General features: G+C 43.5%; 2 protein-coding genes across 3 annotated transcripts in view; both read right to left on the bottom strand.

Annotated features, from left to right (window-relative positions):
* The window catches only part of LOC309543141 (uncharacterized protein), a gene marked incomplete at its 3' end in the record, with an annotated part of 1,180,881 nt that overhangs the window by 144,137 nt on the left and 1,016,611 nt on the right, over nt 1–20,133 (bottom strand). Inside the window, exon 30 of the mRNA XM_082242522.1 lies at nt 1,329–1,493. Coding sequence (XP_082098648.1) covers nt 1,329–1,493 — 165 coding nt within the window. The remainder of the gene's footprint in view (nt 1–1,328; nt 1,494–20,133) is intronic.
* LOC309543153 (NACHT, LRR and PYD domains-containing protein 12-like) overlaps nt 2,597–20,133 on the bottom strand; it is a gene marked incomplete at its 3' end in the record, with an annotated part of 49,130 nt that continues 31,593 nt past the window's right edge. Inside the window, exons 1-4 of one of the 2 annotated variants that reach the window (XM_082242539.1) lie at nt 15,921–16,072; nt 11,632–11,809; nt 6,438–6,503; nt 2,597–4,302 (exon numbers count right to left, since the gene is read on the bottom strand). In XM_082242539.1, coding sequence (XP_082098665.1) covers nt 2,597–4,302; nt 6,438–6,503; nt 11,632–11,809; nt 15,921–15,977 — 2,007 coding nt within the window. In that variant the 5' untranslated portion in view covers nt 15,978–16,072. Of the gene's footprint in view, nt 4,303–6,437; nt 6,504–11,631; nt 11,810–15,920; nt 16,073–20,133 lie in introns of those variants that run through there. The other variant, XM_082242538.1, reaches the window with a different exon arrangement.

Here is a 20,133-nt window from a genome sequence, read left to right as displayed (position 1 = left end):
ATGTATCTGGAACAGTTCCGGTACTATCAGCTGCCCTACGCGTGTCGTCACCGTCACGTGACTCCATCTGTGCTGCTGCATCCCTTACATTGCACACAAAGAACTGGAGAACTGCTCCCAGCCCTCCCACTACACATTGCTCACTGACTGTCTGTCCTCACCGTGCACTGCTCACTGACTGGCCTTCCTCACTGCACACTGCTCACTGACTGGCTGTCCTCACCACACACTGCCTACTGACTGACTGTTCTCACCACACACTGCTCACAGACTGGCTGTCGTCACAACACACTGCAGAAAGTGCTAAATGTCCACGGGGTAGGGGGCACAAATTACTTGCCTTGCTCCGGGCGCTGGCAGCCCACACTACATTGCTGGGGCCATGACATAATGACGGCCCTGACTGACTATGTTGGAATACCATGTCCTTCTGGGCCAATTTGAAACGATAAGAATCACCTAGATGCCTTCCCTCTCTAACTTCCAAAGCAGGTGATGCACAAGTCTGAGAGAAGGAAACGTATAAATCAGATTAAACTGTTCTATGGAGTCACAAGGGCATCCACCATGAAGGCTCAAGAATTCCAGTTTGTAGATGAATCTAGATGCCAGAAGATCTACATCAGGTATTCCCTGACATAGACAGATTGACCAAAGCACTTCTGAGTGGAGAGACCACTCCTGAAGATCCAGATCTTGATGGCTTAGAAAATCTGCTTGCCAATTTTCCATACCTGGAATGTGCACTGCAGACAAGTTCTGCCCACATCCGAATAGGCTTTATTTCTTTGAGAGGGGCCTGACTCCTGGCATTGATTAATTATGTATGCCACTGTTGTGGCATTATCAGACTGGACCCTCCTTTTCTGGACCCTCAGAAAGGAGCCATGGGCGGCTCTGAAACGTGTTAGCCTACATAAAGATGGCCTAGGCTATAATAAGATTGCCAAGATGGCCTAGGCTATAAGAAGATTGCCAAGACCCTGAAACTGAGCTGCAGCATGGTGGCCAAGACCATAAAGCGGTTTAACAGGACAGGTTCCACTCAGAACAGGCCTTGCCATGGTCGACCAAAGAAGTTGAGTGCACGTGCTCAGCGTCATATCCAGAGGTTGTTTTTGGCAAATTTAGAAATGGTATTACTAATACTACTGCTAATATGCGACAGCTTCCTGCTCAAGCTGGTTGTTAGAAAGCCAGCGGCCTCCAGCTTTCTAGTCTCTAATGACCAATTTTAAGATCCTGCACATACACAGGCTAATCGCACAATGTTATAAATGTAAATTATCCCAGAATATTATTGTCTCAGTCAGTCTTGTTATACTCACCGTAATTCCTCTATTCGGCTTGTTGTCAGAGCTTCCATCACATCCCTGAAATAAGGACCCTCTAGATTGTTCTTAGACAGGTCCAGTATCCTCAGTGTCTGGTTATTTCTTATTCCAGATGCCAGGTGGGGGCAGGAACTGTCTGTCAGGTCATTATTATCCAATCTGTAGATGAAGAGAAGAATGTTAAAAGAAGAGAATTAATTTCTCCCCCAGGAATGAATGTAACTATTCTCTACATACATGGAACTCATTTCTCTTTATTGGAATCATTTATATTAGATCACTTTTTAACCACTTAAGCCCCGGAGGATTTGGCTGCTCAAAGACCAAGCCCTATTTTGCGATTCGGCACTGCGTGATTTTAACGGACAATTGCGCGGTTGTGCGACGCTGTACCCAAATTAAATTGATGTCCTTTTTTCCCCATAAACAGAGCTTTCTTTTGGTGGTATTTGATCATCTGTGCGATTTTTATTTTTTGCGCTATAAACCAAAAAAAGAGCAACAATTTTGAAAACGTCGGTTTGCCCAGGAGCTGCTGACCACCGCAGTAAATAGTCGTGCGGCGGTCGGCAAGTGGTTAAAACTCCAGTAAATATAATTTTATAAAAAAAAATGTTATAATGGAGTAGAGCCCCAATTGTGTCATCCATGTGTAGAGACGGTGATATCTCCATACACAGGATGAGCACAGAATACCACTGACATGACTCGTATTGTGCTATAATCTCCTTGTGTATGGAGCATGAATGGTATCAGCAGACAGTGTGAGGCCGCAATCAGCATTGCAAGTCATTGGACGGGATGATTTTTTATCTGATATTTTTTTTATCTCTGCTGATGAACAATTCTTTAATCCAAATATATGATTTGGTTTAATATTTGAATATTAAAATTGCATATAACTTGGGCCTAAGAAAATTTCCTCCACCCTTCCAAAATTCTTTACCATGAATGTATGTATGAATAGGCCTCTTGAACAGCTAATTGTGTCCAGATATAATTACACTGAACAAAATTTTAAATGCAACACTTTTGTTTTTGCCCCCATTTTTCATGAGCTGAACTCAAAAATGTAAGACTTTTTCTGAGTACACAAATGACACCTAATCTGAAAACCCTGAATACTATTGTTCTTGTGTAAGATTGCCAGTCTTAAAGAAATAGATGGCCTCGAATAATTAGTCGAATAATTAGTCATTTATCTGGGGAAATTGCAGATCATTCCAATTTAACACAGAGATGTAGTTAGTCTTAGTTGACCATTACCTAAAACTCTTGATGTGTAGAGCCTGTGCAAGTTTCCTCAATCCCTCACTCTGAATATTACATGAACGTAGATTTACTTCCTTTGCCTCTCTACAGGATTGAAGAAAAAAAGACAGCACAGAGCAGTCCAGAGGGCTGAGGGGGACACCAGAAATGTCAACTTTGTTTGATCCAAAACATTGTGACACAAGAGCCTTATTCCTGCTCTCATGGAGATAGTAGAAGACATGAAGAAGACCTATCTTGTCTCTTGTGGATTTGTCAGGTCTTTGTTCTGGTATTTTCTTCTGGATCCAGGTGATGACATGTCTGGCAGCCTGAGTAGACAATTCTCCCACATGAGACTTAAATATGGATCTAGTAGAAGAGTCTGAGAGACCGCAGAGGAAACGGAGGAATATTTCAGCACGGCCATCTTTGTAAGATTCAGCCTTATCAAGTGTTTCCTGTAATCTGTCAGGATCATAGTTTATAAAATGAACTAAAGCAGCAAAAAACTCCTGAAGAGTGAGATGTAAGAAGGTGTAATCCACATCCGGAGGCTGACCAGATTCCATCATGAAAGATGAAAAGAGATGTTTATCATTTCTCACACTGAATGACTCCAGATGACGCTCATCAAATACAATCATGTGATTCATGACTCCATGTTCTGCCATCCACCCAATAGATGTCAGCAGTTCCCGAGCAGTGTGATCACCATCTTTATTCTGGCTGTGATTGGCCAAAATATTGGAGACATAAATCACAAAGAGTTGTGTCACTGTTTTGGGTAATGATGTCATCAGCTGATCAGTGATTGTTGGTTGGGATCTGAAGTACATTGATAACACTGTACAGATGATCCAGCAGTATGATGGGATATAACAGAAAGTGTACAGCGTGTCATTCCCCTGCACATAATGAAAAGCCTTCTCTGACAATTCTTTATTTCCAAAGAAATTATTAAAGAAGATCAGTCTGTCTCCATGGAGAAATCCCATGATCTCAGCTATTCTCTGGAAAACACCGGTATCAACTGATGCCAGTCTGGTTGGGCGGCTGGTTATCAGTACAGAGCAACCCTTAAGAAGACTCTGCCTCACCAAGCTGACCACAATCTCACCACAATTTGCCTTGTTAGCAAAGAGTCTACTTGAACTAAAATTTATTTGGTGAATACTTTCATCTAATCCGTCAAATATAAAGAGAAGTCTCTCTGGATCTTGTAAAATATTTCCAATTTGACCCTCCAGATGTGGATATTGTTGAAGAATCATCTCCTCCAAGCTGACCTCTCCCAGTCTATTAAGGTCCCGGAATCTGAAGAAGAAGACACAGGCAAATCTCTTGTAGTGTTTTCCAGTCACCCAGTCATAGACAAACTTCTGCATCAATGTGGTCTTCCCTATTCCTGGCACTCCGCTCACCATGACGACATGTGGTACACAATGTGACTGGTGGTTCCAGCGGAACAGCCTGTTGGGGGAAATGTGTTCCAGTCCAGTTTGTGTTTCCTTCAAGCATTCCTCATGTTTTACCCCAGTCTGTATTAGCTCATTCTGGGGGCGCTGCCTGAACTGATCAGTGGAGACTACAATCAGCTTCACAAAACGCTCATTGATGAAGAATCTTTGTGGTTCCAGGGTAGTTCCTGGGGGTCTATGCTCCACTAGAGTCTCAGTCTTCTCCATCAGATATAGTTTGTGCTTCATCTGAATATCTGGGATAATAATGGAAATGTTTTATGATTCAGGTTAAAACAGAAATTGCCAATGTAACATTTAATCTAGGCAAAACTTTGTGTCGTATTTTGAGCATAGATCTTTGGAAAGGTACTACAAATATATATATATAGTTAACTCAGTGATAAAAGCAATTATACAGACTTATAAACATAATGAATACCCAAGTCAAGATTAGTTGTATAAATTTAGCTGATGATAGTCAAAAATGATTGAATCCTATCCACGGTTTTTCGTAAGGATACATTTTTTTTCTGTTTGCATTCTATTTTCTAAATGCACTCTAACACTCATATAAAACACCATCATATTATACTGTAAATGTGAACCATATCCTAATACTGCATGCACAGAAAAAAATGGAAAGGACTTTACTGGTGCATAGGAGATGACATATTAAATTAATGATAACTTTCTGTTCAATTTTAGTTATACATTAAAAACCATATTCATAAAAAGGAAGAATATTACCACAACGTTTGGTAAAATTCTCTCAAGCTTCATCAATATATCATTGCTCAATATGTACAACTTACATAGCTCATGTTATTAATATTCACATGGCCTATGTGAACCTTGGGGATCTTAATAGCATAAGCTATGTAAATTGTACATACTGTATTATGCAATGTTGTATAATGAAGCTTGAGCGAAACGTACTAAACTTTGTGGGAATATTGTTCCCTTTCATGAATATGGTTTTATTGTATAACTAAAACTGAACAGAAAGTTTTTATAAATGTATTATGTCATCTCCTATGTAACAGTAGAGTCCATTACCTTTCTACTTTTCTTCTATGCTACTCCAATGCTTCTGAGTTGTTGATCTTCATGAATAGAGATCCTAATGCAATGGTGGGGATTTACAAAATGGGATATGAGGCTGGTTTGAGATATGAAGGTGCAGTAATTGGAGTGATCTGAGATGTGAAAGTGCAGGAAATGGGTTCATCTGAAGTGTGAAGATGCAAGAATTGGGGGCTGATCTGAGTTTTGAAGGTGCAGAAATTGGGGCTGATCTGAAATCTAAAGGTGCAGAAATAGGAGTGGTCTGAGTTCTGAAGGTGCAGGATATGGGGCTGATCTCAGGTCTTCTTGTTCAGAAATTGGATTTGATCTGAGGTCTGATAATGCAGGAATTGGGCTGATCTGAGGTGTGAAGGCACAAGAATTGGACTGATCTCAGGGATGAAGGTACAGGAATTGGGGTGATCTGGGATATAAAGATGCAGGAATTGGCATTGATTTTAGGTCTAAAGGTGCAGGAATTCGACTGATCTGAGGGATGAAGGTGCAGGAATTGGGGTGATCTGGGATATAAAGATTAGTCTGGGAACAGCCTTACAGGACTTTGCCGGGGCCCGCAGGCGGCAATCAAGCCAACACCTTGCTCTACCCAAATCTTCTGCCCCGGTGAAGATGGCAGCTCCCGGTGTGAGGAGGAAACGAGAGCCAAAAAGGGCTATGTGAGTACATTGGAATTAGTTTTTCAAACAAAAGGTCTTACTATAATGCACTAGCCCGGTGCACCTTCTTCTTTTGCTTTTGTTTTAGTTTGGCTTTCCCTGATCTCATGTGGGCAGCAAGGTTGAAGTGTTGTCCAGGCTCCCTGTGGGGATTGCCTTATATCTGGTTCCATAAGTATGCGCAACCTATTGCATTAGGGTGTGCACTCCAAAGCTCAAACACACATGAACGCCACCTGCTGTCACAGGGAGGAGGCTCTGGTGGTGGGAGACAGTTGATTGGAAGCATATTACGTTACACTATAAATACGGATGTAATGTGTTCCTAATGTTGAACCTAGCTGTTAATATAATGGGGGAATTTACAGTGGCCACTGGCACCCCCAACCACCCACCTGGTGCCACACCTGAATAATGCTAATGCACGTGGGGTGATCAGGGTTTGCCCAGGCACACCTGGCACACCCTGTGCACATGTCTATGTCTGGTTCCACTATTTGGACATACAGCATTGAGGGTTATTCCACCTGTAGCTCTGACAGAAGTTTCATTTTTTATATAAATTGTATGACCTGAAGGGAAAAGTCTGAATTCAGGGAACACATAACAACACAACTGTAGTATTTATTTTACTGTGTATTCTTTACCTTTTAATTCTGGAGTCAGTGAGTGTCCAAGTTCATCCAGCAAAATCTGATCCACCAGACCCTCACCTATAGAAAAGTAAATAAAAACTATGACTTTATCACACTCCTTTTGAGGCAGACCCCCAAAATGATGCATTTGAGAGATGTCTAAACAGCTTGTCTATGATAAAACATGTTACTTTAGATATCTGCAGTAGGTAAAAAACTGTTGACAATGGTGAATGTTACATTGATATACACTGAAAAAAATAGCCCGGTGCACTAAATAATGATATACTGTCTAAAATGTGAAAACACAAAGGTGACAAATCAAAATAAAAAACTGGGACAATTAACCTTAAGAGTCGGTTCACACTGGGGCGGCACGACTCTGTACTACTTCGGGGGCGACCTGTGAAGTCCCGTGCACCGCGACTTTGGCGCGACTTGCATGGACTTCACATAATGGAAGTCTATGTAGTCGCTCCGAGGTCGCCCCGAAGTAGTACAGGACCCTTTTTTTAAGTCGGAGCGACTTGTGTCGCTACTATTAGAACGGATCCTGTAGCAGTCAATGGACTGCGAGGGACCGCGACTTGTCAGGCTGACAAGTCGCTCTAGTGTGAATCGAGTCTTAATATCCACAATGTTATCACACATTCCCCACTTGGGTGTGACAAATGAATATAAATAAATGGTGAACAATGTCTTAGGTGTCTCAAGTCTAATAAAATTAAAGTGCAAATCCCAAGGAGGGATGTAAAAAAAAGATCTGTGTACAATTCCTCAATATTAAAGTCCAAAATTCCAAATGTGAAGAATATAGACTCCAGGTGTTAAAAGATGATACACTTAGCTGCTTGAATATCTTGAAGCTAAGCTTCAATTAGCAGCGCATATCTTGCCATACATAAATGTGCATAAAATATTTAAAGTGCTACAGTGACATAAATATCCTCTTAAAATGCAACCAATCCCACTGAATAATTAATAAATAAAGTGCATGTATAATACCAAAAATGTTCATAAATTAAAGTGCTCTGTGACAATTCATATAAACAATTGTATTCAAATGAGTATAATTCATATGTAAAACACATCAATCAATAAAGGTGCTTAGTGCTCTGTGCAACTTCAATTGATCACTCAATAATCAGTGCAAAAAAAGTCCAATATTCTCCCGGTGAAATATTCATGACCATGCAGGGGAACAGTGGTGGTGGGTATCTCCTATTCACTCGTGCAGTGCAGGTATAGCCAGAATAGCTTACCAGAGGGATATGATCCCTGTTACCTTATGGCAACCTGGATCTTAAATGCTTTTTGCTATTAATTAGCTGTTGGGTGGTCCTCTTGTCCACTTTTCCTCAAACTGGGGTCACCTATATTTCTCAGAGTGGATATTAGGAGGGAGACAAGGGACTTCTCATGGTGTAGTATTTTAAATAATCATTCCTTTTTATTACGGGTTAAAATTCAGGTTCATACAAAACAGTAAATCAATAAATGCCTATATAGCATAACACTGAGTAGCTGTATGCACTTTACCGGATCGCAGGAGATATCAGGCCGTTATGGATGCAAGTCACGTCGCTCCTTCCTGGCTGATAATCCGGCACCCGGCGTGCGTTCCAGCTAAACTCCACAGTGAGGCGGCGTACGTGTCAGCTTGACATGTTTCGTCATCACGTGACGTCTTCGTTGCTGCTGTCTAGAGGTGTCGAGGTCTTTGCCAAGTCGCTAGTCGGGCTCACCTGTTCACAGGCTGCAAGGTGCAGCAGTCTTCCTAGTGCTTTATCAGCTGTGCAGTGTGTGACAGCAAGGTGGTTCTCGAAAAATCCAGTATTACACAACTTCCCAACAGCTCCTCCACCAAAGGAACCCCCAAAACGTCCTCTGTCATCTTTTTGTCACTTTTCCCGTCAGCAGCGACCGCTACTAAAAAGGCAGTACCCAGAGGCGTCAATAATTGAACTTTCCAAGATTGTTGGGAATGAATGGAGAGCACTTTCAGACGCTGACAAACAAGATATTTGGGGACCAGGAAGAAGTATAAAGCTACAGGAGATTTCCAGCATACTGACCCAAGAATTGACACATAGTGACGGGAGGAAAAAATCCCTGTAAGGGGACACACTTATGCCCAAGATCACACTAACATCTGGTAAGAGGCACATTTTACTTTTTCCACGTGGTGTGGGAAGAGTGTATCATATCCCCCTTTAACACCTGGAGTCTATATTCTTGAGGTGGCTGTCTTTTCGCCCTTAAATTTTACCTGCTGGTAAGAAGCAAACCTGAAAGGTGGTGGGAAATTAGATAGAAACATCTCACACGTGGTTTTCGTTTGGAGCACTGTTTTCATCCCATTTTATTCCATCATCCGGAATCTTTCACATGTGTCGTTTCACATTTGGAATTTTGGACTTTATTATTGAGGAGGAATTGTACACAGAACTTTTTTTCACATCCCTCCGTGGGATTCTACTGTACACTTTCATTTTATTAGACTTAAGACACCTAAGACATTGTTCACCATTGAACGAATGTGGAATGGAATGTGTGATAACTTTGTGGATATTTAAGGTTAATTGTCCCAGTTTATTTATTTGATTTGTCACCTTTGTGTTTTCACATTTTAGACAGTATATCATTATTTAGCGCACCAGACTATTTTTTTCACTTCATTTTTCCAGAACAATATCTGGATCTTTGGTTGCAGCTTACATTCACTTATCAGCGCACCCTTCACACATTTTTATTATTGATATACACTGCTCAAAAAAAATTAAGAAATACTTAAAGCATCAAGTCAATTAAACTCATAGGATACTGGTCTGGTCAGTTAAGAAGCAGAGGGGATTGTTTATCAGTTTCAGCTGCTTTGGTGTTAATTAAATTAACAGATGCACTAGATGGGCAACAATGAGAAGACCTCCAAAACAGGAATGGTTTTACAGGTGAAGGCCACTGACATTTTTTTCCCTACTCATCTTTTTGGAAGATTTTTCACTAGTTTTGCATTTGGCTAAGGTCAGTGTCATTACTGGCATGAGGCGAAACCTGGACCCTTTAAAGATTACACAGGCAGCCCAACTGCTCCAGAATGGCACATCAATACGTGTCATTGCCAGAAGGCTTGCTGTGTCCCCCAGCACAGTCTCAAGAGCATTGAGGAGATTCCAAGAGACAGGCAATTACTCTAGGAGAGCTGGACAGGACCGTAGAAGGTCCCTAACCCATCAGCAGGACCGCTATCTGCTCCTTTGTGCAAGGAGGAACAGGATGAGCACTGCCAGAGCCCTACAATGACCTCCAGCAGGCCACTGGTGTGAATGTCTCTGACCAAACAGTTAGAAACAGACTTCATGTGGGTGGCCTCAGGGCTCGACGTCCTTTAGTGGGCCCTGTGCTCACTGCCCAGCACTATGGAGTTTGATTGACATTTGCCATTGAACACCAGAATCGGCAGGTCCAGCACTGGTGCCCTGTGCTTTTCACAGATGACAGCAGGTTCACCCCTGAGCACATGTGACAGACGTGAAAGGATCTGGAGAAATCGTGGAGAACGTTATGCTGCCTGTAACATCGTTCAGCATGATCAGTTTGATGATGAGTCAGTGATGGTCTGGGGAGGCAAATTCATGGAGGGACGCACAGACCTCTACAGGCTAGACAATGGCACCCTGACTGACATTATATTGTCAGACCCTACGCTGGTGCAGTGGGTTCTGGGCTCCTCCTGGTGTGGCGAGAGTATGCAGCCAGTTCTTGATGGATGAAGGAATTGATACCATTGAATGACCTCCACACTCACCTGACCTAAACCCAATAGAACACCTCTCAGACATTATGTTTCGGTCCATCTGACGCCACCAGGTTGCTCCTCAGTCTGTTCAGGAGCTCAGTGATGCCCTGGTCCAGATCTGGGAGGAAATACCCCAGGACACCATCCGTCGTCTCATTAGGAGCTTGGCCCAATGTTGTCAGGCATGCATACAAGCATGTGGGGGCCATACAAACTACCGAGGACCATTTTGAATTGCTGCAAAGAAATTTCAGCAAAATGGACTCTCCTGCTGCATCATTTTTTTCACTTTGATTTTCGGGGTGTCTTTGAATTAAGCCCTCTGTAGGTTGTTCATTTTTATTTCCATTAAATGTTGTGGCATCCTTTCCTTCTTAACACATTACCCAGTCCCTATCAGCAGGGGAGGACTGGGCCAGGGGGCAGGGGGGCAATTGCCCCCTGGGCCGCTCTGATGCCCTGTAAAAAGGCTGCACCGCTTCTTCAGGTTGAAGACAAGGACAGAGCGCAGCCCCCCCCCAGCATGGATGGTGTAAGATTAATGCCCCACTGGAAACTCTTCCCCCTGGCCAGCCCCAACCAAGTTTTCCCAGCTCCCCCCAACTACCGCCTGCTGGCCAGGTCAGGAATCGGGATTCAGCTGTTGAGTAGAGAGTACCAGGAGCAGAGCTTCAGCCTGAAATGAAGGTCAGGAGAAGGACAGGAAGAGGGAGAGTGGGAGGGGTGCTGAGTTGCTGCACCTCTGGTTTGTAACTGGCCTCTGGGCTAAAAGTTGACAGTCTGCCCCTGCCTATCAGTATAAATATCCAGCATGAGATTTTTCCCCATTGAGAGCTGATGTGTTTTCAAAGTGTTCCTCATCATTTATTTGAGCGGTGTATTACCCTGGTACACAATACCATCAAATGGGCTTTGTTCAATAGGACAAAATAGGAGGCTACTTCCTTCAGTAGAACCTTTAGCATCCACGCCTTTCAGAGTGTCAAGCCGGCCATAGACAGTTCGAATCTCGGCAGGCTCAGCAGGACCGGCCGAGAAATGAACCATGCAGGGGCAGGCTGAATGCACCCACGTCGATTAATTGACCAACCTGGGTACAACCAGCCTGTCGGATTTTACATATGATTTTTACTACCTACGATTTTAGCCACTAGCAATAATCACTGTGTTCTTCCAGCGGGGGGGGGGGGGGGGGGAGGGGGGGGCCGGGTCTTTTCTTGTCCCCCCACCAACACAATGGCTCTGTGGGAGGGATTTCCCCATCAACACAGACTGTTGGTTGCAGGAAAGAAAAACGTTCCATTTATGGTTGGCTTTAGATGCCCGCTTCCCCTGCTGCACTATGTGACCCTTCCCTCTGGCTGCAGGATCGTCACAAGTATCATTGCAAATACAAATTCCAATTACCTTTCTGGTTGATTTCTTCTAGAACTGCCAATAAATTAGGGTGAGGATGATCTTTTTGTACTGCACAGAGACATTCCCAGAGTCCAATCACAGCTTCTCTTCCCCGATCCTGGATATCGTCTAAGAGGGTGTGAGAGAAGGCAGCTCTGCTCATGTGTTTTATCTTTGCCAGGTAGGTCTGCATTTTAAAACAGTTGATTAAATAGAGTATCGGTAGTAAACCGCTAGATATTTCTACACGTTTTTTTTTTTGAAAGATGATTAAAAGATAAAGAAAAAGAAAACTTGTAATTAACCGCTTACCAACCGTATGCTATATATATATATATATATATATATATATATATATATATATACAGTGGGTACGGAAAGTATTCAGACCCCCTTAAATTTTTCACTCTTTGTTATATTGCAGCCATTTGCTAAAATCATTTAAGTTCATTCTTCTTCCTCATGAATGTACACATAGCACCCCATATTGACGGAAAAACACAGAATTGTTGACATTGTTGCAGATTTATTAAAAAAGAAAAACTGAAATATCACATGGTCCTAAGTATTCAGACCCTTTGCTGTGACACTCATATATTTAACTCAGGTGCTTTCCATTTCTTCTGATCATCCTTGAGATGGTTCTACACCTTCATTTGAGTCCAGCTGTGTTTGATTATACTGATTGGACTTGATTAGAAAAGCCACACACCTGTCTATATAAGACCTTCCAGATCACAATGCATGTCAGAGCAAATGAGAATCATGAGGTCAATTTAACTGCCTGAAGAGCTCAGAGACAGAATTGTGGCAAGGCACAGATCTGGCCAAGGTTACAAAAAGATTTCTGCTGCACTTAAGGTTCCTAAGAGCACAGTGGCCTCCATAATCCTCAAATGGAAGACGTTTGGGACGACCAGAACCCTTGCTAGAGCTGGCTGTCCGGCCAAACTGAGCTATCGGGGGAGAAGAGCCTTGGTGTGAGAGGTAAAGAAGAACCCAAAGATCACTGTGGCTGAGCTCCAGAGATGCAGTCAGGAGATGGGAGAAAGTTGTAGAAAGTCAACCATCACTGCAGCCCTCCACCAGTCGGGGCTTTATGGCAGAGTGGCCCGACGGAAGCCTCTTCTCAGTGTAAGACACATGAAAGCCCGCATGGAGTTTGCTAAAAAAACACCTGAAGGACTCCAAGATGGTGAGAAATAGTATTCTCTGGTCTGATGAGACCAAAATAGAACTTTTTGACCTTAATTCTAAGCGGTATGTGTGGAGAAAACCAGGCACTGCTCATCACCTGTCCTATACAGTCCCAACAGTGAAGCATGGTGGTGGCAGCATCATGCTGTGGGGGTGTTTTTCAGTTGCAGGGACAGGACGACTGGTTGCAATCGAGGGAAAGATGAATGCGGCCAAGTACAGGGATATCCTGGACAAAAACCTTCTCCAGAGTGCTCTGGACCTCAGACTGGGCCGAAGGTTTACCTTCCAACAAGACAATGACCCTAAGCACACAGCTAAAATAACGAAGGAGTGGCTTCACAACAACTCCGTGACTGTTCTTGAATGGCCCAGCCAGAGCCCTGACTTAAACCCAATTGAGCATCTCTGGAGAGACCTAAAAATGGCTGTCCACCAACGTTTACCATCCAACCTGACAGAACTGGAGAGGATCTGCAAGGAGGAATGGCAGAGGATCCCCAAATCCAGGTGTGAAAGACTTGTTGCATCTTTCCCAAAAAGACTCCTGGCTGTATTAGATCAAAAGGGGGCTTCTACTAAATACTGAGCAAAGGGTCTGAATACTTAGGACCATGTGATATTTCAGTTTTTCTTTTTTAATAAATCTGCAACAATGTCAACAATTCTGTGTTTTTCCGTCAATATGGGGTGCTATGTGTACAATCATGAGGAAGAAGAATGAACCTAAATGATTTTAGCAAATGGCTGCAATATAACAAAGAGTGAAAAATGTAAGGGGGTCTGAATACTTTCCGTACCCACTGTATATATGTATATATATATATATATATATATATACAGTGGCAAAGTGGCTCCCCTGCGCAGAACCACATACTTCCGGCTCTGGGGCGCGCCTGTGCATCACCAGAGACCCGCTCCAGCTGTTATTTGACACAGCAGGAGCCAATCAGCAAGTCTGGCGGAGGCGATGTCTGACAGGACCCGCCAAACATTTCTGACAGAGGCAGAACGGCGGCCTGCCTATGTAAACAAAGCAGATCGCCATTCTGTAAGTAGGGAAGGAAGTGATCCTGTGTTTCTGCTCCCTAGGAAGACATTTAACCCTTTGATCGCCCCTGATGTTAACCGCTTGCCGACCGACGCATGACTATTTACGGCGGCAGTCAGCCCCGTACAGGCAAACCGACGTAGGGCTACGTTGCTCGCCCATGAGCCTCTAGGGGGCGAGCGTGCGCCGCCGGAGGCGTGCTCCCACCCCCGCTCGTTCCCTGCCTTCCCCGCGCGAGTGACCGGCGGCTCCGATGTCCGCCGGTCACTCGCGATCTCCCGCTGGAGAGGGAGAAAGGCAGGCAGCTGATGTAAACAAAGCCGTCTGTCATTCTCCCTGGTGTAACTGCAGAGATCATACAATCCTGCTATGTAGGATCGTATGTGTCTGTGGTTATATTAAAAGCCACACCCCTTTAACGGTAAGAAGCACGCCCCTAGGGACACACTTAACCCCTTGATCTCTAATAAAGTTAACCCCTTCCCTGCCAGTGTCATTTTTACAGTAACAGTGCATATGTATAGCACTGATTACTGTAGTAATATCACTGGCACCCCCAAAAGTGTCAAAAATGTCAGTCAAGGGTCCGATCTGTCCGCCGCAATGTCGCAGTCCCGCAAAAAAAATCGCAGATCCCCGCCATTACTAGTAAAAAAACAATAAAAATTACATAAATCTTTCCCGTAGTTGGTAAACACAATAACTTTTGCGCAAACCAATCAAAATACGCTTTTTGCAATTTTTTTTACCAAACATATGTAGCATTAAACAAATTGGCCTAAAATGTTAAAAAATTTTGATTTTTACATTTTTTGGGGGGGAATTTCATATTAAAAAATGTGAAAAATATTGTTATTTTTTCAAAATTGTCGCTCTTTTTTGTTTATAGCGCAAAAAGTAAAAATTGCACAGGTGAACAAATACCACCAAAAGAAAGCTCTGTTTGTGGGAAAAAAAGGACGTCAATTTCATTTGGGTACAGCGTCGCACGACCATGCAATTGTCCCTTAAAGTCACGCAGTGCCGAATCGCAAAATAGAGCCTGGTCTTTGAGCAGCCAAATCCTCCGGGGGTTAAGTGGTTAATCCCTTCCCTGCCAGTGTCATTAGTACAGTGACAGGGCATATTTTTAGCACTGATCTCTGTATCAGTGTCACTGGTCCCCAGAAAGTGTCACTTAGTTTCTGTTTTGTCCACCGCAATGTCGCAGTTCCACTATAAGTCGCTGATCGTCGCCATTACTAGTAAAAAATAAATAAAAATTCCATAAATCTATTCCATAATTTGTAGACACTATAATTTTTTTGTGCAAAACAAATCAATATATTGGGATTTTTGTTTTTACCAAAAATATGTAGCAGAATACATATTGGCCTAAATTGATGAAGAAATTCGATTTCTCAGCTTTTTTTATTGGATGTGTTTCATAGCAGAAAGTAGAAATATTGTTTTTTTTTAATCAAAATTGTCGCCCTTTTTTGTTTATAGCGCAAAAAATAAAAACCGCAAAGGTGATCAAATACCACCAAAAGAAAGCTCTGTTTGTGGGGGAAAAAAAAGACATCAATTTTATTTGGGTACAGCATGGTGCAAAAGCGTAAATGTCAGTTAAAGTAAAACAGTGCCGAATCATAAAAAAATTGCCTGGTCATGAAGGGGCGTAAACCTTCCGGAGGACAAGTGGTTAACATAGAAACTTAAATTTTTTTATACGAGGAGAAGAGGGGGAATTTGGGACTTTAAATGAAATGCATGGTGGGATTTGCATGTCTTTGGGAAATAGACGTATGAGTGCTGCCAGCATTGCTGCAGAGGTTGAAGGGGTGGGGGGGGGGGCAGCCTGTCAAGATAAACTTATTTGGTGTCAGATGGTGTCAAGTGTGTGTGTCGGCAACCAGGTGAGGAGTACAAAGACAAGTGTGTCTTGCCTACAGTCAGGCATGGGGGTGGGAGTGTCATGGTCTGGGGCTGCATGAGTGCTGCCGGCACTGGGGAGCTACAGATCATTGAGGGAACCATGAATATTGTAAATTGAAATATTTTGTCTTACATCTGTCCTTAAGACATTCTGATACTTTAGCTGTTTCAGGAGGGCCCCAGTGTCCATGTTCTCCAGGATGTAGATGAAATCATCTTTGTAATACTCATATATCCTTCTCAATGACGGATCATCATACTCAGACAGCCGCTGAAGAAAACTCCTGAAGTTCTCTACAGAAACACAGAAAATACATTTACAGGATTGTGGCTTAACGCAGAACCCAAACTATCATTGAGGAAATTTCTATATTGGTATCTGTTCCTCTTTGCATTGTGCTTCCTTTGTAATACTAAAGTCAGCCATAAATTGTGTGATTTTCTTTCCTACAACCATAGGCAACGTTGATGGGGGAATTCCTCCCGTGAAGCTATTGTGTTCTCCTGGCGGAGGGGGGGGGGGGTATTGTGCCCCATCATTGGTGTCATTGGGAGGGATTGTGCCCCATCCTTGGTGTCATTGGGAGGAATTGTGCCCCATCGTTGGTGTCATTGGGAGGAATTGTGCCCCATCGTTGGTGTCATTGGGAGGAATTGTGCCCCACCGTTGGTGTCATTGGGAGGAATTGTGCCCCATCGTTGGTGTCATTGGGAGGAATTGTGCCCCACCGTTGGTGTCATTGGGAGGAATTGTGCCCCATCTTGTTTTATTGGGAGGAATGGCCCCCCATTATTGATGTCTTCGAGCCCCATTGTTGGTGTCATCAGGGGGGAACTATGCCCCTTTGTTGGTGTTAGTGAATAAAATAGCACCGCATGGGCCAGTTTGGAGACCACTGATCTAGATTGATCAGATCAGGGCAATATGTGATGGCTATGAAGGGGACACTGCAGGGAGGATTTTTACAAGAAGCATCAGCCTGCAACTAATAGAATGCAAATCATCATTTACTGTATAACTAACGCCTTTGGTACTGTATCTCTCCCTTACCTACCCAAAAAATACTAAACTTTAATTTTTTAAAGGTGCTAGGAAACTCTTTTCGCCTATTTTAACCTACAGGTAAGCTTAAAGCGGAGTTCCGACCTCAAATACCTTTTTTAACTAAAAATACCCCTATAATACTAATCCATCGCCCTTTACAGAACCGCTATTCTCATACTTACAAGGTGTACGGTATTGGATTTTACTCAAAATCTAACTTCTAATCTAACAAAATCTAAAAACGCTGTCTGGGCGTGGCCATCTTGGATGTGGGCATCTGAAGCCGCAGTGTAATCTGCTGTGTCCTTCTTCCTGATTCCAGGGAGTGTTCTGGGAGTTCTTCCTGATTCCAGCCTCCTGGGAGTGATGAAAAACAGCTCCCAGGATGCAATGCAAAGGAGGAAGTGATGTCGGTGGCTGCTGCCACAGAGGGGGGAGAAGGAGGAAGTACAATCAAAAATGCCCTGAAAATAAGGTAAGGGGCCCCCGAAAAAAATGTAAAATGCCCAATTGGTGATCAGCATAGCGAGCACTCCAGGAATCACTAAAGTTGCAAAATAGGCCGGAACTCAACTTTAAAATACAGCTTGCCTGTAGGCAAAATTAATATCTCCTAAACATCACCGCCGCATGCGCTTTGAAGAAACGGCATACCCGTGCCATTCGTTCAGAACTCTGTTCATGAAAACCGTGACTCCCGTGTGCATGAGCGGGAGTGATGTCATTGCGGCTCGGCAATTCAAGCGGCCGCAGCCCGCGAACCCAGAAGGAAGACAGGGTGAAGATGAAAGCCTCTGCAGCGGTAACAGCGTGCCGATGGCGGGCTTTGTTTTAGGGTAAGTCTCTCATAATGTGCTAGTATGCAATACATACTAGCACATTATGATATTACCTTGCAAGGAGGTTTTTTTAATAAATTTTATTCAGAACCTTCACTACCGCTTTAAGCGTTCGCAAAAAAATATTGTTCAAACAACATATTTGAACATGCATGTAAATGATTTACTAGTTATTTAGTTATATTTCACTGTAAAGATGATATACTGTAAATAAAAGAAAATGATTTATTGAGGCTTACCTGGGTATTCCCGCCCGTTGGATCCTTTCATTTCTGATTTTTTATTTGTGATCAGTTATTTAGAGCAGAAATCAGTTTGTTGTGTACGCCGAGACACATGACACAATCATCGCATTTTTAATCAGCTGCAAAAATAATAAAATTCAGTAAATGTTGATAGAATGATGAAAAAGAATCCGTCAATCAATAAAAGAGCCTGCGACAGTTCTGTAAGGCTGCATTCACACTTTGTACAACAACATGTGTTGTGTAGAATGTGTTGCATTCATTTTTAATGGCACCCCAACAGGCAATCAGATACAAATCAGATACAAAAAACATTCCTGACCCTCAACATTGCAATAAAGAACACAAACACTAGGCTGGGAAAAATAGTTTGGCACATTTTTAGGGTCCAAAGAACCACATTGAAAATTAATAAGTATGATAAATGAAATTTCCATCAGCATTCTCCAAAATGCATGCACAAGACAAAACTGGCAAAGGAAGGGAGAAGGAAGCGCCACCTAAGTGTAGCAGTTAAAAGTTACTTTAACCACTTTACCGCTGCTCACTAGAGCTCTACTGCGGCAAAGTGGCTCTTGTAGGTCTGATGACGTAGAGCTACGTCGCCAGACACTCCCCCTTCTCAGCGGCGCATGCGGGCCATCAGAGGCTCACTCCCACTGTATTCAGTCACAGCGGGAGTCGGGCCAGGGGAGGAGCAGCGGTGCTTACTGCCGCTCTTCCCCGATCGTCGGGGAATCGAGTCTGGAGATCCGCCCACTTGTGTAAACAGGTGGATCTCCTAAGTGACAGGCAGGGTCAGATTGCAGGGTTCAGCATAGCTGAACCTGCGATCTGTCCCTGTGTCACTCAGTCACCTCCCCCCACACACATCAGTAAGCACCAGGCATACATTAACCCCGCCGCTCTGGTCCATCCTGCAGATACCGCACTGTGCCAGAGAGCTGCCGGAGATGGAGGAGATGACTGGAGCATCCTGTGGCCATCAGGAAGTCCGAGCCATCCAGCGTGGAACGTACGGTGGATATGACGTCACCGGAAGAGTAGAGACAGCCAGAAAAGCAAGCTACGCGCTCGGAGCACCAACTCCTTCTACAGGCCTGTAATAGGAGCTGGTGCTCTGAGCACGCAGCCTGCTGTTCCGACCATCTCTTCTCCTCCGGTGGTGTCACATTTGCCGTGCGTTCCATGCTGGTTGCCCGGACTTCCTGGTGGCTACAGGACACTCCAGTCATCTCTTCCATCTCCACACAGCTCCCTTCTTTTGGTGGTATTTGATCACCTGTGTGATTTCTACTTTTTGCGCTATAAACAAAAAAAGAGCAACAATTTTGAAAAAATAACAATATTTTTCACATTTTTTTTTATGAAATTCCCCCCCAAAAAATGTAAAAATCAATATTTTTTATCATTTTAGGCCAATTTGTTTTCTGCCACATATTTTTGGTAAAAAAAATCACAATAAGCGTATTTTGATTGGTTTGCGCAAAAGTTATTGCGTTTACTAACTAAGGGAAAGATTTTTGTCATTTTTATAGTTTTTTTTTAAACGTGTAATGGCGGCGATCTGCGTTATTTTTTGCGGGACTGCGACATTGCGGCAGACAGATCGGACCCTTGACTGACATTTTTGACACTTTTGGGGTTACCAGTGACATTACTGCAGTAATCAGTGCTATAAATATGCACTGTTACTGTAAAAATGACACTGGCAGGGGAGGGGTTGATTTTATTGGAGAGGGAGGGGTTAAGCGTGTCCCTAGGGGCGTGCTTCTAACTGTGATTGGATGTGGCTTGAGGTGTAAGAACAGAGAAATACGGTCCTACATAGCAGAACCGTATGATCTCCATTCTTACACAGGGGAGAATGACAGGCGGCTTTGCTTACATCAGCCGCCTGCCTTTCTCCCGGTGTAACGAACGATCGCGAGTGCCCGGCGGACATCGGGTCCACCGGGCACATGCGCAGGGGGGGTCCGTGACCGAGCGGGAGCGCACCTCCGGCGGCGCACGCTCGCTCCCTAGAGCCTCACAGGCTAGCGACGTAGTCCTACGTCGCTTTGCCTGTGAGGGGCTGACCGCCGCAGTAAATAGTCGTGCGGCGGTCGGCAAGTGGTTAAATAACTAAAGTTGCTATAGATAAAAAAGTAAAAGGTTCGATTTTTCAGGTCTGCAATGGCATTAAAAATGCAATTATTTTACAACTAATGTCAAAGT

The sequence above is a fragment of the Pelophylax lessonae genome (genome assembly GCF_965119305.1).
Source record: "Pelophylax lessonae genome assembly, chromosome: 13".
Lineage (NCBI taxonomy): Eukaryota > Metazoa > Chordata > Amphibia > Anura > Ranidae > Pelophylax > Pelophylax lessonae.
This window is presented reverse-complemented; position numbering and strand designations above follow the sequence as displayed.